The following is a 20,097-nucleotide window of genomic DNA, read 5'->3' on the forward strand; positions in this document are numbered from 1 at the left end:
GTGATGAGAGGTGCGTGGGGGAGGGGTGAGAAGTGCGGGGCTCTGGTGCCCCAGTGCGTGAGAGGTGCGTGGGGGAGAAGTGCGGGGCTCTGGTGCCCCAGTGATGAGAGGTGCGTGGGGGAGGGGTGAGAAGTGCAGGGCTCTGGTGCCCCAGTGCGTGAGAGGTGCGTGGGGGAGAAGTGCGGGGCTCTGGTGCCCCAGTGATGAGAGGTGCGTGGGGGAGGGGTGAGAAGTGCGGGGCTCTGGTGCCCCAGTGATGAGAGGTGCGTGGGGGAGGGGTGAGAAGTGCGGGGCTCTGGTGCCCCAGTGATGAGAGGTGCGTGGGGGAGGGGTGAGAAGTGCGGGGCTCTGGTGCCCCAGTGATGAGAGGTGCGTGGGGGAGGGGTGAGAAGTGCAGGGCTCTGGTGCCCCAGTGCGTGAGAGGTGCGTGGGGGAGAAGTGCAGGGCTCTGGTGCCCCAGTGATGAGAGGTGCGTGGGGAAGGGGTGAGAAGTGCGGGGCTCTGGTGCCCCAGTGCGTGAGAGGTGCGTGGGGGAGAAGTGCGGGGCACTGGTGCCCCAGTGATGAGAGGTGCGTGGGGGAGGGGTGAGAAGTGCGGGGCTCTGGTGCCCCAGTGCGTGAGAGGTGCGTGGGGAAGGGGTGAGAAGTGCGGGGCTCTGGTGCCCCAGTGCGTGAGAGGTGCGTGGGGAAGGGGTGAGAAGTGCGGGGCTCTGGTGCCCCAGTGCGTGAGAGGTGCGTGGGGGAGAAGTGCGGGGCACTGGTGCCCCAGTGATGAGAGGTGCGTGGGGGAGGGGTGAGAAGTGCGGGGCTCTGGTGCCCCAGTGATGAGAGGTGCGTGGGGGAGGGGTGAGAAGTGCGGGGCTCTGGTGCCCCAGTGATGAGAGGTGCGTGGGGGAGGGGTGAGAAGTGCGGGGCACTGGTGCCCCAGTGATGAGAGGTGCGTGGGGGAGGGGTGAGAAGTGCGGGGCTCTGGTGCCCCAGTGATGAGAGGTGCGTGGGGGAGGGGTGAGAAGTGCGGGGCACTGGTGCCCCAGTGATGAGAGGTGCGTGGGGGAGGGGTGAGAAGTGCGGGGCTCTGGTGCCCCAGTGATGAGAGGTGCGTGGGGGAGGGGTGAGAAGTGCGGGGCTCTGGTGCCCCAGTGATGAGAGGTGCGTGGGGGAGGGGTGAGAAGTGCGGGGCACTGGTGCCCCAGTGATGAGAGGTGCGTGGGGGAGGGGTGAGAAGTGCGGGGCTCTGGTGCCCCAGTGATGAGAGGTGCGTGGGGGAGGGGTGAGAAGTGCGGGGCACTGGTGCCCCAGTGATGAGAGGTGCGTGGGGGAGGGGTGAGAAGTGCGGGGCTCTGGTGCCCCAGTGATGAGAGGTGCGTGGGGGAGGGGTGAGAAGTGCGGGGCACTGGTGCCCCAGTGATGAGAGGTGCGTGGGGGAGGGGTGAGAAGTGCGGGGCTCTGGTGCCCCAGTGCGTGACGCAGCCAGGGAGGCTGCAGGTAGAGCCGCATTGGGCTGCAGGTTGCCCGCCACTGGCTTGGAGGGATTTGAACCCCAGCCTTTCATTGTTCTTAGCTGGAGAAGTGAATATCAACTTCCCTCTTTGGCCTTCCTAGTGAGTGGCCAGGCCGAGAACAGAATCTTACGCTAATCACCTGGCTTCCCATCCACCAGCCGGACTCTGCTTAGCTGTGGGCTGTGATGAGATGGTGACCGGAGGGCGTGTGGGTTAGCAGGGAGTAGGGTTAAATGGCCATTTCTGCTTGATTCTCCCGGGTAAGTTCGCTCTAGCGGTTGCATGTTGCATCTGTTCTTTCCTGCTCCAGTCAGCTGACTCTGGCTATGGCAGGGCAGTGCCAGGCTCCGAGGGTGTGTGAGGTGGGTGGCAGCTCTTCAGTGTGTTTTCAGGCCTTATTTCTAGGTGTATGTGAACTGCTGTGCGGTTGCCTGGCCGCTGTTCTTCTACAGCCCATCGCCACTGGACGCTGAGCCTTTCCCCGGTCTGGGATGCCATTGATCCCTGGCTCACACAGATGCTTGTGAAGGACGAGTTTGTGTCTGCTGCCTTTGGGACATGCCAGATTCCACCCGCTGGCCTACAGCCAAGAGTGCGTCCTAGGGACAGGATGCCCATAGCCCCATACAAGGGCTTGATCCCTGCTTTGAAATTCATTTGTTTCAAGCACCCTTTCAAGCTGTTGTATTTGTTGTGTCTCATTTTACAGATTGGCAGCAAAGCTGTGCTCATCACTGGCTGTGACTCCGGATTTGGGTTCTCTTTAGCCAAGCACCTGCACTCTAAAGGCTTCATTGTCTTTGCTGGCTGCCTGTTCAAGGTAAGGAACTAAGGGTATGTCTACACTACAGCACTAATTCGAACTAACTTAGTGTCCGCACTAGACCAGGCGGGCGCCTGCCTCTTGCGGCCCCGGGCAGGCTCCCGGGAGCCGCCAGCCTGGTCCTGGGAAGAGGCGGAGGGCTGGGTGGCAGCGGGTGGCTGGTTCGTGACGTGCCAGGTGCAGGGTCTGCTGGCTGGGTGCTGGCAGGCTTGCACTTGGCACGGGCACCGTAGCCAGCCAGTGCCCCTTTAAGGGCTCCGGGGCCGGGAGGGGGGCAGAGGAGTTTCCCTGGTGGTGCCCAGAGTGGCCACCAGGAAAAGCTGGGGAGGGCTAGCCTCCAACTAGTTCGAATTAAGGGGCTACATAGCCCTTAATTCGAACTTCTTAATTCGAACTAGGCGTTAGTCCTCGTGGAATGAGGTTTACCTAGTTCGAATTAAGCGCTCCGCTAGTTCAAATTAAGTTGGAACTAGCGGTCTGCATGTGTAGCGCCTATCAAAGTTAATTCGAACTAACGTCTATTAGTTCGAATTAACTTTGTAGTGTAGACATACCCTAAGAGAGCCTGGCCCCTCATCTGTCACTCCTGCGCTGGAACACAGCTTCCTGTCCGGGTGTCTCGCTGGGGAATGACACAGACATTTGTTTCACTTCCATGAGAACTGGGAACGGGATGGGGCTAGGGCCCCAGTTCTACCAGCTCTGAGATTCTGAGGCATTCAGCTCCAAATGGCCTGGCTCTGATCCCATTTGAAAAATGGTTCTCAAATCTGAGCACAACGCTGGGGGCACATCTGGAATCAGAATGTTGGACTCCGTTCCGGGCTGGTTGTTAGACCTGATCCTGTGACCAAGCCTGTTTGTTTCAAATGTAATCTGGGGAATATATTAGTCCGCCCATGCCCCTCTTGTGACCAGCTGGCACGTGGTACCAATTGACTAATGTTCAGCAGCACAGTCCCCGGTGTAGACCAGGTGTGAGCGCGGTGACGGCAGCAGCTTAAAGTCGTGCACGTGGTTTCCCGCCAGTTACAGGCAGGGGTGTCAGGCGGCCTCGGCACAAGGCCCCGCAGTGGTTCCCTTCACATGATGGCAGCTCAAGCAGCCAGTTCCGGGGGGCATGCGGGTCGCAGTAGGAGGCCCAGGCCTGGTTCACCTATTTTAAAGCTTTGCTCAGGTACCAGGCCCACAGCCCAGTTATTAGTTTTCCAGAGACCTACGAGGTGCTTTCCAAATGGATTGAATCCAGTCCCCTCGCTGTGGCCATCGGTCTGCAGCTGTTCCCGGGAAGGAACGTGTTCCGTTTGGGTCTCGTTCCCGTGTCTCCGTGGGGATGGCAGGGCACCTCTGGAGGAGGGCTTTTTGTGACGTGGGCTCCCTCTGCTGACTCTGCAGCAGAATTGCACAGAGCATTGTAGGCTGGTGGAGATGGGGCTTGTGGGGAGCGTGGTGGTGGTTGAGTGACAGGCTGATGCGCTGTCGAATGAACATCAACCCTTGAGCCCGTCCGGTCAGAATCATAGAACACTAGGGACCTCGAGAGGTCATTCAGTCCAGTCCCCTGCCCCCATGGCAGGACCCAGCACTGTCTAGATCATCCCTGATAGATGTCTATCCAACCCGTTCTTAAATATCTCCAGAGATGGGGATTCCACAACTTCCCTGGGCAATTTATTCCAGTGTTTAACCACCCTGACAGTTAGGAACTTTTTCCTAATGTCCAACCTAAACCTCCCTTGCTGCAGTTTAAGCCCATTGCTTCTTGTCCTATCCTCAGAGACCAGGAAGAACAATTTTTCTCCCTCCTCTTTGTGACACCCTTTTAGATACCTGAAAACCGCTATCATGTCCCTGATCAGTCTTCTCCTTTCCAAACTAAACAAGCCCAATTCTTTCAGCCTTCCCTCATAGCTCATGTTCTCTAGACCTTTCATCATTCTTGTTGCTCTTCTCTGGACCCTCTCCAGTCTCTCCACATCTTTCTTGAAATGCGGTGCCCAGAACTGGACACAATCCTCCAACTGAGGCCTAACCAGCGCAGAGTAGAGCGGAAGAATGACTTCTCGTGTCTTGCTCACAACACACCTGTTAATGCAGCCCAGAATCATGTTTGCTCTTTTTGCAACAGCATCACACTGCTGACTCATATTTAGCTTGTCGTCCACTGTGACCCCTAGCTCCCTTTCTGCCGTGCTCCTTCCTAGACAGTCGCTTCCCATTCTGTGTGTGTGAAATGTCTCCTGATTTCAGAGGCTGGAGTTTTGGCTGCCCATCCCGAGAGACCTGGAAGGGGCATATGTTCAGAGGGCGGGTGACCAGCGCTGTCTGCACCCCAGGCTGCTGTGGAGTGTCACCCGCACTTGCTGTCACTTTGGAAACCTGTGGCCAATGACATTCCCACCCGGCCGTGCTTTGGGCCTGCCCCTGGAAGCGCCGAGAGGCGCTGTGTGGCTGCGGGTGCTCCTCCAGCGCTGGGCAGAACTGACCACGCAATGCCTCTCCCTCCGAGCTGCCTGGTGCACTTTCGGCTGGAACCCCGGGCGTGTCCTTCACCGGGTGAGACCAGAGCCGGTGCTGGCCCCGTGGCTTCCAGGGGGTTCTCAGACTGAGGGTCGCAACCCCCTTTCACTTGGGTCGCCAGGGTGGCTTAGACGTGCGAGGCCCCGGGCCAAATGCTGAGCCACACCGCCTGGGGCCGAAGACGGAACCTGAGGGCGTTAGCCCTGGGTTATAGGCCCCTGCCTAGGGTGGCAGAGCGCAGGTGGGCCCCCTCCTGGAGTCGGGTGGTAATTTGTGTTGTCAGAGGGGTCAGGGTGCAGCAAGGTTCCTGCTCCACAGAAAAGTGAATGTGAAAACGGCAAAACGATACTCAGCAGCACTGCTCCCTCTGCGTCTTCAGGCCGTATCCTACGTGAGGGACTGGTCCGAGGCTCGCCCTGCAGTGCCGCTACAGCCATGCAGAGCTGAATACGATCCATGCCTCGGACAGCGCTGGCCACACGGAGCAAACCTGCAGGTGCAGCTCAGTTTTCAGACCTTGCGAGTGAAGAGCTGCCTTTGGCTTTGTAAATGAAGTGAATTGCTCTTGACATGACTGACCGAAAATGAATGCAGCACCTCCAAGTGCCATTGGCACATCCTCGCTGTGCACTTGGAGGCCATAGGTGTGATTGGCAGTGTGTTCCCCCGGCCCCTCCTACATGCCTGCGCATGTGCAGAGAACGGCTACCTTTTAATAGGCACAGTCTTTTTTGGGGGCCAGACCCTGAGCTCCTTGCTTGGCTTTTACCCAGGGAAGCAAACTGCAGTCACAGCGAGTTTTGTCTGGACTCAGCAAGTGGCCAATACCGGACACCTGGCCACCCTAGCTGCCACTTGGTTCTGTAAATGAAGCACTTCTCAGCCCGGGCTTCCCAGGACTGCGATTCGAAACGCACTCCTGCAAGGCAGGTGCTGATGACTCTTTGCCGCAGACACTGGCGCCATGGATCCGATGAGCCAGCGCCTGCAGCAGGCTGTTTTCTGCCCTGCGGTGGATAGCGAGAAGCGCTAGATGGCACCAGATGAAGAAGGTGATTTTCCAGCAGCTGATCTGTTTGCGTTGGGCCTTCCTGACGTGTGTCATGGCTGCCGGGACTGTCCCGGAGCCCGTTTGCTCAGGCCTTGTGGCGTGGTGGCCATATGAACTGTTCATCGAGAGGCCCATGGGGAGCACAGGGAGATGAAATGCTGCTCTGTGGGGCCACCTGGCCAGGCACCACCATGGACGTGGCCCGGGATGCTGGCGGGTAACCAGGAAGCCAGAAGATGGCAGCAGGGTTCAGCCCCAGGGCTGGAATTTTGCCCCTGCGGAGCCAGCACTGGCGGAATGGCCCAAAGAGCATCTCCTCTCCATGCAGCAGAGGGCAGGATGTCTAGCTGCTGCTCCGGAGGGGGTGGAGACAGAGGGCGGCACGAGCCCCTGCCCCACGCCTCCAACAAGGCATGGCCTGCGATCAGCACCACCGACTCCGCTCCTTCCCAGCACGGCACCCTTGTGTCCCGGGGCGCGGCTCGATCTCACTCCTGCCCCTCGGGATCCCGCCTGCTCCCGTTCTCAGCCTGGGGGGTCAGACGAACCGGGGCCTGCCCAGGCAGCCTGGCGCAGTGGGAGGGAGAAGGGGCAGGAGATCTTACGGCACTCGGAGTATCTCGAGAAGTGGCTGCGGCGCAGAGTCCCGGGGGCTGTGCATTCACCCGACAGGAGCCTGTTTCCTCAGTGGTCCTGCTCAGTCCCTCCACCAGCTGGGCTGCAGGATCTTCTTCGTGGGGAGTTGTTCCCAGCGTTTCCAAGATTTGCCGGGGAGCAGGGAAGGGCATTTTTTATTTCACTGGTCTCTGACTTCCTCTGCCCTGTCTTCTGGTTCTGGCGGCTCGCACCTCGTAACTTCGTGCTGGCATCACTGGATGTTCCGTTGGCCTACACGCTGGCCTCAGCAGCAGCCTGTGCTTGAGCAGCGGCCGGCTTCTGCACTGAGCTGTCTTTGCAATCGATGGTGGGAAAGGAGGAACCGACCTGAAAACCCTCAGAAGACGCAGGGAATCAGTGGCCACCCACTGCAGGCAGACTGAGGTGTTGGGATTGAAGAGCTGGGAGGCTCAGCTTCCTGTCTGGGGGATCTCTGAGCCAGGGGAAATGTAGGCTGACGGAACGTCCGCCTGTGTCGGCATGGCCCGCGGTGTAGATGCAGCCGACGCCGAGGGAAAGGGGCTGTTCTCTCGGTGCAGGGGCACCTCCGCCCTGAGAAGCACCTTTCCGTCCGCATCGCCGGGTCTGCTCTGGCTTTGGCAGCACCACTGGATCCGCCAGGGACAAGGGGCTTTCAGGTCTGTGGCTGGGGTCCTTGTGTTGCTGCCGCTTCCAAGCAGACACCAAGCCTCAGGAAGAGCAAGGGCGGTGGGCAGCCTGCCCAGGGAAGCCCTGTCACTTGGGCTGTTTAGAACTAGCCTGTACAAATCACTGGAGGGCAAGCCAGAAAAGGGGCCCTGCCCCCCCCCCCCCCCCGCCAGTCTCATCCACAGGCCTAGAGAGGCGGGAGGGCAGTTGTATTCTCTTAAGTATCGGGTAACCGACTAATCGACTGTTTGATTCGTCGATAGGGCACCTCTGCCTTGGAAGCCTGGGGTCAGTGGGGGAATCCCTCGCTGACCCTGGACTCCATGCAGCCCTGCCGCTTTGAAACCTCGCGGGGAGCCTGACGCCGGGACTCCCCTGCTGACCCTGGACTCCCCCGCTGACCCTGGACTCCCCCGCTGACCCTGGACTCCATGCAACCCTGCCGCTTTGAAACCTCGCGGGGAGCCTGACGCCGGGACTCCCCTGCTGACCCTGGACTCCCCCGCTGACCCTGGACTCCATGCAACCCTGCCGCTTTGAAACCTCGCGGGGAGCCTGATGCCGGGACTCCCCCGCTGACCCTGGACTCCATGCAGCCCTGCCGCTTTGAAACCTCGCGGGGAGCCTGACGCCAGGACTCCCCCGCTGACCCTGGACTCCATGCAGCCCTGCCGCTTTGAAACCTCGCGGGGAGCCTGACGCCGGGACTCCCCCGCTGACCCTGGACTCCCCCGCTGACCCTGGACTCCATGCAGCCCTGCCGCTTTGAAACCTCGCGGGGAGCCTGACGCCGGGACTCCCCCGCTGACCCTGGACTCCATGCAGCCCTGCCGCTTTGAAACCTCGCGGGGAGCCTGACCCTGGACTCCCCCGCTGACCCTGGACTCCCCCGCTGACCCTGGACTCCATGCAGCCCTGCCGCTTTGAAACCTCACAGGGTGCCTGACGCTGGGACTCCCCTGCTGACACTGGACTCCATGCAGCCCTGCCGCTTTGAAACCTCGCGGGGAGCCTGACGCCAGGACTCCCCCGCTGACCCTGGACTCCCTCGCTGACCCTGGACTCCATGCAGCCCTGCCGCTTTGAAACCTCGCGGGGAGCCTGACGCCGGGACTCCCCCGCTGACCCTGGACTCCCCCGCTGACCCTGGACTCCATGCAGCCCTGCCGCTTTGAAACCTCGCGGGGAGCCTGACGCCGGGACTCCCCCGCTGACCCTGGACTCCCCCGCTGACCCTGGACTCCCCCGCTGACCCTGGACTCCATGCAGCCCTGCCGCTTTGAAACCTCACAGGGTGCCTGACACTGGGACTCCCCTGCTGACACTGGACTTCATGCAGCCCTGCCGCTTTGAAACCTCGCAGCGAGCCTGACGCTGGGCTCCCTGTGGCGTTTCAAAGCAGCAGCGCCACACGGAGCCCGGGGTCAGCAGGGGATGCCCAGCTGACTCCAGGCTTCCAAGGTGGAGGCGCCCTATCAACTAAGCGAATAGTTGATGAAAAATGCAGCCTGGGGACACCCCAGCTGGCTCTGGGCTGCACGTGGTGTTTCAGACCAGCAGTACTGCGTGGAGCCTGGGGTCTGGCCCCCGGCTTTCAGCAGGGCTATCACTTTGAAGTACCCCTCCCCCCTATAGTAGTTGTAGCTGTGTCCAGCCTTGCAATCGCCCCCCATCTGCCACCAGTACGTATGCCAGGGCCGTGCTATCTGCTCCCCAAACACAAGCAGCCTAGGGCCCACAGCGCAAGCACCACTGCCCAGAGGCCTGTGCATGGCCCCGCATCTCTCCTGTTCTCCCCCTGCACAGCCCAGAGACCTGTGTTTCACCTCGCCCCTCTCGCCCCGCCCCCAGAAATTACCTGGCCCGGTGCCTCCCTCTTCCACCGAGAGCTGGTACCTTTGCCCCCCATCTGGCTGACTTCTGTGCTGGGCCCCACTGCCTCCCCCGCTGCTGCCGACCCCGGTACCTGCCCCGCTGCTCTCCTGCCTGGGCTCCCACACGGCGGCTCCGGCCCCCAGCCCAGCCCCCTGGCGCCCGCCTCGCGGCTCCTCCGGCCGCCAGCCCAGCCCCCTGGCGCCCGCCTCGCGGCTCCTCCGGCCGCCAAACCAGCCCCCTGGCGCCCGCCTCGCGGCTCCTCCGGCCGCCAGCCCAGCCCCCTGGCGCCCGCCTCGCGGCTCCTCCGGCCCCGGCCGCCAGACCAGCCTCCTGGCACCCGCCTCGCGGCTCCTCCAGCCCCGGCCGCCAGCCCAGCCCCCTGGCGCCCGCCTCGCAGCTCCTCCGGCCACCAAACCAGCCCCCTGGCGCCCGCCTCGCAGCTCCTCCGGCCACCAAACCAGCCCCCTGGCGCCCGCCTCGCGGCTCCTCCGGCCGCCAAACCAGCCCCCTGGCGCCCACCTCGCGGCTCCTCCGGCCGCCAGCCCAGCCCCCTGGCGCCCGCCTCGCGGCTCCTCCGGCCGCCAAACCAGCCCCCTGGCGCCCGCCTCGCGGCTCCTCCGGCCGCCAAACCAGCCCCCTGGCGCCCACCTCGCGGCTCCTCCGGCCCCGGCCGCCAGACCAGCCTCCTGGCGCCCTCCTCGCGGCTCCTCCGGCCCCGGCCTCCAGACCAGCCTCCTGGCGCCCTCCTCGCGGCTCCTCCGGCCTCCAGACCAGCTTCCTGGTGCCCGCCTCGCGGCTCCTCCAGCCCCGGCCGCCAGCCCAGCCCCCTGGCGCCCGCCTCGCAGCTCCTCCGGCCGCCAAACCAGCCCCCTGGCGCCCACCTCGCGGCTCCTCCGGCCGCCAAACCAGCCCCCTGGCGCCCGCCTCGCGGCTCCTCCGGCCGCCAGACCAGCCCCCTGGCGCCCACCTCGCGGCTCCTCCAGCCCCGGCCGCCAGACCAGCCCCCTGGCGCCCGCCTCGCGGCTCCTCCAGCCCCGGCCGCCAGCCCAGCCCCCTGGCGCCCGCCTCGCGGCTCCTCCGGCCGCCAGCCCAGCCCCCTGGCGCCCGCCTCGCGGCTCCTCCGGCCGCCAAACCAGCCCCCTGGCGCCCGCCTCGCAGCTCCTCCGGCCACCAAACCAGCCCCCTGGCGCCCGCCTCGTGGCTCCTCCGGCCGCCAGACCAGCCCCCTGGCGCCCGCCTCGCAGCTCCTCCGGCCACCAAACCAGCCCCCTGGCGCCCGCCTCGCGGCTCCTCCGGCCCCGGCCGCCAGCCCAGCCCCCTGGCGCCTGCCTCGCAGCTCCTCCGGCCGCCAAACCAGCCCCCTGGCGCCCACCTCGCGGCTCCTCCGGCCGCCAAACCAGCCCCCTGGCGCCCGCCTCGCGGCTCCTCCAGCCCCGGCCGCCAGCCCAGCCCCCTGGCGCCCGCCTCGCAGCTCCTCCGGCCACCAAACCAGCCCCCTGGCGCCCGCCTCGCGGCTCCTCCGGCCGCCAGCCCAGCCCCCTGGCGCCTGCCTCACGGCTCGACCAGCCCCCTGGCGCCCGCCTTGAGGCTCCTGTGGCTGCTGGAGCAGCCGCCTGCCGCCCGCTGCGTGGCTCTGCGTAGGAGGTGGGTGGGGTGGACTTTTTTTGCACCCAGGCAAGCGTGCGGCTCAGAGGGAACCCTGCTCCTAGGGGTTCTGTCAGCCGCTGCCCGTGTGTTTGGCCTTTCCTTGCACAGACTCCACGGGAAGGGCTTTCTCTCCTCTGCCTAGGACAAAGGGGAAGCAGGGTCCCAAGAGCTGGACAATATGAAGAGTGAGCGGATGAGAACTCTCCAGCTCAACGTCTGCAGCAGCCAGGAGATGGAGCGGGCGGTGGAGCACCTGGGCGCCAGTCTGAAGGACCCCCAGAAAGGTGAGCGGTGGTTCGTGGCGCCTGCGTGCGAGACAGGGTCACACGGAAGTAGCTCTCCTTGCACGAGTCTCTCGGGATCAGGGCTGGCTCCCAAAGCTGCCTGTGGAAAGCGGGGGCAGCCAGTTGCTTTTGTCAGGGCTCAGTTGCTGGCTCAAGCTCTGGACTCCACAGAAACATTTTTCATGCCACAAGGAAACGCTCCTGGGCCAGTCGCGGGGCGTGTGCACGTGGTCTGAGGGCCAAAGCCGGAGGCTTGTGACCAGGCCATGACACTGGGGGCCGTGGGCAGTTAGGGGGAGGGGCTCGTGGGGCAGAGGAGTAGCCTGCGTGTGCTGCTGGGCTTGTGGGGCTGCTGACATGTAGGTTAGGCTTTGCAAGTTTTTTTGGCAGAAAATATGCTAATGAGGGACTCATTAGCATGAGTCGTGATCTCATTAGCATATTCTGCCATTTCTTGTTGTGCAAGAGGGTTTTGCGCAAAAAGAAGCAGCGTGGACCCTTTTTTTGCACAAAACCCCTGTCACGGCCGGCTGTCCCAGCCACTGGGCCATGGACCTGTGCCACGCTGCGAACCTGAGTAGTTCCGGCAGCCGCCACGTGGCGGGTGACTGCTGGAGCTGAAGCCGGCTGTTTGTGGTGACTCTGGGGGCTGGGGCTTTTGATGGACCAGTAGCATATTATTTGCGTATTTGCATGTTCTGTATTGGCATAATGAATATGCAAATAAAATGTTGCCAGTCTACCAAAAGTTATGAGAATGGATTTGCCAGTCCGCTATTTAAAAAAGGTCGGGAACCACTGACCGAGTGATTGGGGGAGGGACAGACTAAGCAGGAATGTCTGAATCCGCATCCAGGTTTGAAGGTTTGATCTGTCTCCTTTGGGATCTCGGCACGTGCTGAGTGGAAGCGCCAGGGTCCTGTTCCGCTCCTCTAGTGTGGCAGGCGGGTCCTGACGGGAAACATGGGAAGTTACTTGTGGTCTGGCAGCTAGTGCTCTTGCGAGCTCTCCTGGCATCCAGCCCCGTCTGGCTGTGGTCCCTTTGGATTCGCAGGGCCGGTTTCAGTTTGGCATTTTCTTTTCCCAGTGTCTCTCTTCTGCGCTGCTGCGTGTGACTGGCAGGCGCCAGAGCGGCCAGGCTGGGTCAGAGCAAAGGTGCCTCCAGCCTAGTGTCGTGCATGCCCCAATGGGCCGTGCCAGGTGCCCCAGAGGGAGGGAACACGGCAGGTGGCCCATTCCCAGCCTCTGGCAGAAGTTAACTCTCCATTGTCTCTCCCGGGTCTTGCCAGCTCCTGGCGTTTGCATTTTGTGTCGGGTTTTTTCTGTGTTGTCATCGGGCAGAGGGGGCCCGTTTGGACGTGGCTGCCACTCTGCGTGGTCGATTTAGAATTTCGTTAACGTCGTGTGGTGCTCTCTGGCGAGGTGTCCCTGAGCAGCTGTGCTGGCTGCCACGTCGGCTCGATCAGTGGAGCTCAGATCGGAGTTCTTGCCCGTCTGGAATGCGTCTTTGTGGTGGTGATGCAGAGGCAGGGAGGCCTGGTGGAGAGTCTTTAACTCCGAAGGCCTCAGTTAAATTCTCGTCTCTGCCCCGGCCTGCCGGGTGTCCCTGAGCCTCTGTTTCCCCATCTGTAAACGGGAGATGATGCTGACCTCCCTGTGCAGCACTAAGCGCGCCTGGGCCGAAGAGAGCTCTCGGACCTTGGTACCGGCTGCACCTCTCCAGCCCGGCACCCCGGGACCAGAGACTGTGCTGGCCCACGGGAGGCCAGTATTGCAGCAGCATCGCCCACCCCGCCACTGCTCCCTGGGCTCTGAGAAGACATCCTGAGGGCGGGGGAGGGCAGCTGCAGGTACATTTTGAGCCTGCTCTGTAACGCTGCGGGGGAAAGCCTCAAACTCTGCCTGGGGGTCTTTTGGAGAGCACTGCCCTGGGCTTGCCATTGTTGCTGGCACGTGCGGAGCTGCCTGCAGTGGGATCTCTAGAGGGGAGAGCACAAAGCTGGCGTCCCGTGGGCTTGGGAAAGGGCGCGAGAGGATGAAAGCCGCGTGGGGAGCCAGGCCATGTCTGGGGGGCTGCGTTAACTGCAGGGAGAGGGAGAAGTGCCATGAAATTGCACTAGCCGAGGGGTAAATTAGAGCTAAGTAACTGCACAGAGCCCTGAGAGCCCCCCTGGGGGCTGTAAACAAACCTTATGGGACCGTGGGAAGCCTGGCCACCCTGCCGCTAAGTGGCCACCCGAGGAACTCAGATCCCGCCGGGCCCTGGCGCTCAGGGCCAGAGAGTGCGGAACTGGAGAGGTTCACCCGGCCCCTAGAAAGCCCCTGCCCAGGACTGGCCTGGCTCACAAAGCCGTGCTTCTTGAATCCCAGGGCTCTGGGGGCTGGTTAACAACGCTGGGATCTCCACCTTCGGAGAAGTTGAGTTCACCAGCATGGAGACCTACAAGGAGGTAGCGGAAGTGAATCTCTGGGGGACCATCCGAACCACCAAGGCTTTCCTCCCTCTGATCAGGAGGGCCAAAGGTGAGTGATTCCCCCCGCTAGGGCCGGCTCCCCATTGCCCTGACCACAGGCTGCCAGCGCTTACCGGGAGCAGGGCTACTCAACTGTGGAAGCCCCGGGGGCCCAATGCTACTCACAGCACGTGCTGAGGGCCGCAGCTTAAGTGTGGTTGCATAGACATGCAAATATATGCAAATCGCTTCTTTCACACTGCCGGGCATGAATACAAAGATTAAGGCAAGACCACACAACACGCAGGCCCCATTTAAGTCAGCTCTGCTGATAGTAACACAATGCACCATTGACCCGATTCCCACCTGTACGACAGCACTTTGAATGAGCAATGACGGGCCAGGAATGTAACCACCACAACGCGTCTCCGCAGACGACCGTTCTGGTGACTCCTGTTTGGGTTTGGCTCCCACCCGCAGGCCGCGTGATGAGCCCCGTGTAAATCCAAGCCGCACCGGCGGCCGTGAACAGACGGGCCGCATGTTCAGTAGCCCGGCCCTAGAGAGTGGGTATGAACGACAGCCACGCAGAGACACTGCCCTCCGTCTGCCAGGGACTGCCCACGCCATCCGGGCTGGGCTCCCCATGGCTGCTGCCTGTCACTCTCGTGGCGGAGAGCACCACCCTGAGGTTTCATAGCCCCTTTGCTCGACACGGCAGATGGCCAGAAACCCCTCCCGAGTTCCCCTCTGCTACGGAATCACCTCTGCCCCTGCTGGCCTGCAGAACAGGCCGTGGCTACAGCTACAATCAGGGAGATTGTTTCCTACTGCATCTCGCACAGCCCAGTTATTGTTAGTGTCGGGTGGCTGGTGACAGTGAGCGTGCAGCTCCCGACACAGGGACCGTTAGTGAGCGTGCAGCTCCCGGCACGGGGACCGTTAGTGTCAGGTGGCTGGTCACAGTGAGCGTGCAGATCCCGGCACGGGGACCGTTAGTGTCAGGTGGCTGGTCACAGTGAGCGTGCATCTCCCGGCACGGGGACCATTAGTGTCGGGTGGCTGGTCACAGTGCGCGTGCAGCACCCAGCACGGGGACCATTAGCGTCGCGTGGCTGGTCACGGTGAGCGTGCAGCCCCCTGCACGGGGACTGTTAGCGTCGGTTGGCTGGTCATGGTGAGTATGCGGCTCCCGGCACTGAGACCATTAGTGTCGGGTGGCTGGTCATGGGGAGCGTGCAGCTCCCAGCACAGAGACCATTAGTGAGCGTGCAGCTCCCGGCACGGGGACCGTTAGCGTCGGGTGGCTGGTCATGGTGAGCGTGCAGCTCCCGGCACCGGGAACATTAGTGTCGGGTGGCTGGTCACGGGGAGCGTGCAGCTCCCAGCACAGAGACCATTAGTGAGCGTACAGCTCCCGGCACCGGGAACATTAGTGTCGGGTGGCTGGTCTCAGTGAGCGTGCAACTCCCGGCATGGGCACCGTTAGCGTCGCGTGGCTGGTCTCGGTGAGCATGCAGCTTCCGGCACGGGGACCGTTAGCATCGGGTGGCTGGTCACGGTGAGCCTGCAGTTCCCGGCACGGGGACCGTTAGTGTCGGGTGGCTGGTCTCGGTGAGCCTGCAGCTCCAGGCACGGGGACCGTTAGTGTCGGGTGGCTGGTCTCGGTGACCCTGCAGTTCCCGGCACGGGGACCGTTAGTGTCGGGTGGCTGGTCTCGGTGAGCATGCAGCTCCCGGCACGGGGACCGTTAGTGTCGGGTGGCTGGTCTCGGTGAGCATGCAGCTCCCGGCACGGGGACCGTTAGTGTCGGGTGGCTGGTCTCGGTGAGCCTGCAGTTCCTGGCACGGGGACCGTTAGTGTCGGGTGGCTGGTCTCGGTGAGTCTGCAGCTCCCGGCACGGGGACCATTAGCGTCGGGTGGCTGGTCTCGGTGAGCCTGCAGTTCCTGGCACGGGGACCGTTAGTGTCGGGTGGCTGGTCTCGGTGAGTCTGCAGCTCCCGGCACGGGGACCATTAGCGTCGGGTGGCTGGTCTCGGTGAGCCTGCAGCTTCCGGCACGGGGACCGTTAGCGTCGGGTGGCTGGTCTCGGTGAGCCTGCAGTTCCTGGCACGGGGACCGTTAGTGTCGGGTGGCTGGTCTCGGTGAGCCTGCAGCTCCCAGCACGGGGACCGTTAGCATCGGGTGGCTGGTCTCGGTGAGCCTGCAGTTCCCGGCACGGGGACCGTTAGTGTCGGGTGGCTGGTCTCGGTGAGCCTGCAGTTCCCGACACGGGGACCGTTAGCGTCGGGTGGCTGGTCTCGGTGAGCATGCAGCTTCCGGCACGGGGACCGTTAGCATCGGGTGGCTGGTCACGGTGAGCCTGCAGTTCCTGGCACGGGGACCGTTAGTGTCGGGTGGCTGGTCTCGGTGAGCCTGCAGCTCCCAGCACGGGGACCGTTAGCGTCGGGTGGCTGGTCTCGGTGAGCCTGCAGTTCCCGGCACGGGGACCGTTAGTGTCGGGTGGCTGGTCTCGGTGAGCCTGCAGTTCCCGGCACGGGGACCGTTAGTGTCGGGTGGCTGGTCTCGGTGAGCCTGCAGTTCCCGGCACGGGGACCGTTAGTGTCGGGTGGCTGGTCTCGGTGAGCCTGCAGCTTCCGGCACGGGGACCGTTAGTGTCGGGTGGCTGGTCTCGGTGAGCCTGCAGTTCCCGGCACGGGGACCGTTAGTGTCGGGTGGCTGGTCTCGGTGAGCCTGCAGTTCCCGGCACGGGGACCGTTAGTGTCGGGTGGCTGGTCTCGGTGAGCCTGCAGTTCCCGGCACGGGGACCGTTAGTGTCGGGTGGCTGGTCTCGGTGAGCCTGCAGTTCCCGGCACGGGGACCGTTAGCGTCGGGTGGCTGGTCTCGGTGAGCCTGCAGCTTCCGGCACGGGGACCGTTAGTGTCGGGTGGCTGGTCTCGGTGAGCCTGCAGTTCCCGGCACGGGGACCGTTAGTGTCGGGTGGCTGGTCTCGGTGAGCCTGCAGCTCCCGGCACGGGGACCGTTAGTGTCGGGTGGCTGGTCTCGGTGAGCCTGCAGTTCCTGGCACGGGGACCGTTAGTGTCGGGTGACTCCAGAGCGATTAACTGTCTTGCACTCATCACTCAGATGAGCGGCTTGCACACGTTCTGCCCAGCCCTCCCTCTGATTTCCTCCCTCTGCCCCCTTTGGCACATGTGGGAGCAGTTTCTGACGGCAGGTGAGGGCAGCTGCAGGTAATGAGCCTGCAGCCTCGCTCCCTGCTGCAGCCACACGCAGCTGTCTGGAGCAACCGGCTCCCTTGGCCACGTACCCAAGCCACAGCCCTGCCTGTGGCCACAGCTGGGAAGTTGGATACAAATGGTGCTAAGCAGCCTTGTGCAGCCGGACTGTGCGTCTCGGTGGCGGCGCCTCTTACCCACGTGGCTGAGGCCAGAGCTGCACTGCTCACCCGGCCCTGGGAACACGAGGCAGAGCCTCTGCTGCTGCCAGCATGAGACAGAAATTCTGCTTCTCCCAGATGGGGAGAATCTCTCACCATTTTCCTCCTCTGGGGGAGGAGCTAGCTGCTGGGCAGAAGAGCAAAGGCTGGAACTCGGAATGCGAGGAGCCCAGGAATTAGGAGGAATCTGGCCCCAGCCCTGAATTGCTCTAGAAATCTGCTCTGGGTCCTGGCATTTCGGCCTCACTGGCTGAGTAGCCGTTGCCCCTGGTTTGCAGACCACCCCCGCTAGCAATTGGCCCGGTGCGCACGCGGCCCTGCTGATCGCACCCAGCACACAAGGCAGGAGAGTTCAGAGCCTGTGAACTCTCCTGTACCGGGGATCTGGTGCTAATGGCGTCTGCTGATGCCCCGTGCTTTTCCCGGCACTTTCCTAGGTCGTGTGGTGAACATCAGCAGCATGATGGGCCGGATGGGCAGCCCCGCACGGTCGTCGTACTGCATCACCAAGTTTGGGGTGGAAGCCTTTTCTGATTGCCTGCGCTATGAGATGCGCCCCCAGGGAGTCAAGGTCTGTCTGGTGGAGCCTGGGAACTTCATAGGGGCCACCAACCTGTACACGCCTGAGCGAATTAAGGCCATAGCGGAGAAGATGTGGAAGGAGCTTCCAGAGACTGTGCGCAAAGACTACGGCCGGCAGTACCTGGATGAGCAAATCACCAAGATGGAGAGTTACTGCAACAGCGGCTCACCGGACACCTCGCCTGTCATCAACAGCATCACCCACGCCCTGACGTCGCCCTCCCCCTACACCCGCTACCATCCCATGGATTACTACTGGTGGCTGCGCGTGCAGATCATGACGCACCTGCCTGCGGCTGTGTCGGATCGGATCTACATTTACTGAGGTGGCTCCGCGCAGCTGGGAGGTTCATCTCAAAGGGCAGGTTGTACACATCTCCCAGGAGTCACTTTTGTATTTTTGTAGCTAATTGCAAGGTACCGTAACGTAGCTCCACCAGGTTAATTTAAACATTGAAATGTAATGTAAAGGGTAGTAAGTGTTGCATGGGACCTTCCCTCAGCAGGGCCGTGTTATGTATATTGTAGGGACCCAGCTCTGTGCTATTTATTGCAAGGATTCCTTTTTGTTCTCCCAACAAATCAGCGAGTTTAGCTCCTCACTGAACTTACAGTTGCTCTGCAGGGATTTTCAGTCTAACTGCTGCTGACCAAGTTACCCCAGCTTTGGCAGCCCTTGCCCCCAGACCTCAGGCCCTCCTGCTGCAGTGGCATCTCGCGGAGCCTGGGTAGCCAGGGGCCTGCGGGTTTCTTTAATTCCGGGATCCCATCCCCTGGTGCTCCGAGCACTGCCATGAGCAGCTGGTGCTGTCCCTTTCCTCACTGCACTCCCACCGATGGACGCTGGGTCAAAGGGGGCCGGGCCGTCTGTCTGTCTGTCTCTCTCTGTCACATCCTTTTTCCAAGGAGTTGGGTAGCTCGTGCCTAACCCCGAGGTCCTCGCTCCCTCCCGAGTATGAGCGTGCGCAGGCGAGTACGGCTGCTGGACCAGTCCCGTCAGCACGTCTCATTTCCAACAGTAGCTGAACACTGCGACTTCAGAGTAAGACGCTTTGAAGTGGGTTTATTTGCACTAGTGGTAACGTAGCACACACGGCGGCAGCACTGACCCATTTCCACGAGACCCGGTTCCTGTCCTTTGCCAGCAGCATTCCGAAGCAGCAGTTACAGTCACCACAACGATGAATGGCATTTTCCACTTGGAGCCCTGAGCTACACCGTCTCTTCAGCGTGTGTCTGAACAGTGCCTTGCACGCTGGGGTTCTGGGACTTGTACGCCCTACGGCAGCACAACTGGTACGGACAGAGCAGTAGTTGACACTGACGGAGTCATGGAGCTGAGACATTGGTCTAGCTAATATAGTTTGGATATGATCTTCAGTAGGAAATCAATAAAAAAAGGAATAATGTTTAAGAGCAGTTCAATATCAACGATGGTTATGATGTTTACATGACTTAGAAGTAAGGCTACGATTTTGTCATAGAGGTCACAGTGGTCACAGAAATCGTGAATTTGAGTAAGTCGGTGAAATCGTGGAAATGGCTGGGAAAACACATTTGAGTGGCATTGCACCTAATCCACAGGGTCACACTGATCCTTCTGTGTCCATCTACAAAATACAGATGGGCCAAACCTGAGTGGCTCTGAAACCCCATGTGCCAGGTCACAAGGCCTGGAGTAGGGAGCCAGGCCTTGCCCTGCAGAACAAGAGCCACAGGTGTGAGGGCTGGCCTCAGTCTTCCACCCCTCCTTTTCTGCCAGGAAATTGACATTTTTCCCAGCACCTCTGCCAGGAAAGTTACTTAAAAAAATGCCAACATCGCAGCCTTACTTAGAAACGTTCTTTTGTACTGTAAGAAATACCACAAAAACACGTCCATAGAAACCAACAGCAGCAACGAAAAGCCTTTTGCAGGGGAGCGCTGAGCATTCGGTTTGACGGGTGGGAGGTGAGCAGAAATATAACTGCGAGTAGCAAAAGGATTCGTTGCACTGTTGTAAGTACTGTAGCAAGTGGAACGAGTACGTGATGGAAATAGCCTTTGGTTTGATTAACATTAAAACTCTTGGTATAAAGTTCACAGGCTCCAGCTGTTTGTTTTTGGATACTTAGGGTGAGAGGCCCCCTCTGGACTCGGCCCGACTGGGCACATGCCCACTTTACCCAGCTACTGAATTGCACTAAGGTTCCGTGGTTTGACAAAGTCCAAGCTGAGCTCTGTAGGACTCTGCCCAGAAGTAATTCACTCAGTCTGCTCTCACTCATGGCAAATACTGGACTGACACAGTCACCAGTGCAGCCCAGACCTGTAGGTCTTGTGTCATGTAAAATGCCCACTGACTTCGAGAGGTGTGCACGGTAAAGTTACCGGCCTGAGCCCTGTTGAGCCTACCCAGGGAGACAGAAAATGTCTTAATTGGATGGAATAAATGAGCCCAGTGTGTCAAAGGGTGTGTCTAGACTACATGCCTCTGCCGACAGAGGCACGTAAAATAGGCTACCCCACGTAGTCAATGAAGCGGGGATTTAAATATCCTCGGTGTCATTAAAATAAAAATGGCCGCCGCGCTGGTCCGGCTCAGCTGATTGTTGGCACAGCGCGCGAGTCAAGATGC

The 20,097-nt window shown here is 61.3% G+C and overlaps 1 protein-coding gene across 4 annotated transcripts in view; it reads left to right on the plus strand.

Moving 5' to 3' along the window:
• The window catches only part of BDH1 (3-hydroxybutyrate dehydrogenase 1), a 40,450-nt gene extending 20,890 nt beyond the window's left edge, over positions 1 to 19,560 (plus strand). For all 4 annotated transcript variants that reach the window (XM_075938322.1, XM_075938321.1, XM_075938320.1 and 1 more), the window contains exons 4-7: positions 2,211 to 2,321; positions 10,865 to 11,006; positions 13,377 to 13,529; positions 17,336 to 19,560. In XM_075938322.1, coding sequence (XP_075794437.1) covers positions 2,211 to 2,321; positions 10,865 to 11,006; positions 13,377 to 13,529; positions 17,336 to 17,805 — 876 coding nt within the window. In that variant the 3' untranslated portion in view covers positions 17,806 to 19,560. The remainder of the gene's footprint in view (positions 1 to 2,210; positions 2,322 to 10,864; positions 11,007 to 13,376; positions 13,530 to 17,335) is intronic.
• The last annotated feature ends 537 nt before the right edge of the window (positions 19,561 to 20,097 follow it).

The sequence above is a fragment of the Pelodiscus sinensis genome, chromosome 10 (genome assembly GCF_049634645.1).
Source record: "Pelodiscus sinensis isolate JC-2024 chromosome 10, ASM4963464v1, whole genome shotgun sequence".
Classification (NCBI taxonomy): domain Eukaryota; kingdom Metazoa; phylum Chordata; order Testudines; family Trionychidae; genus Pelodiscus; species Pelodiscus sinensis.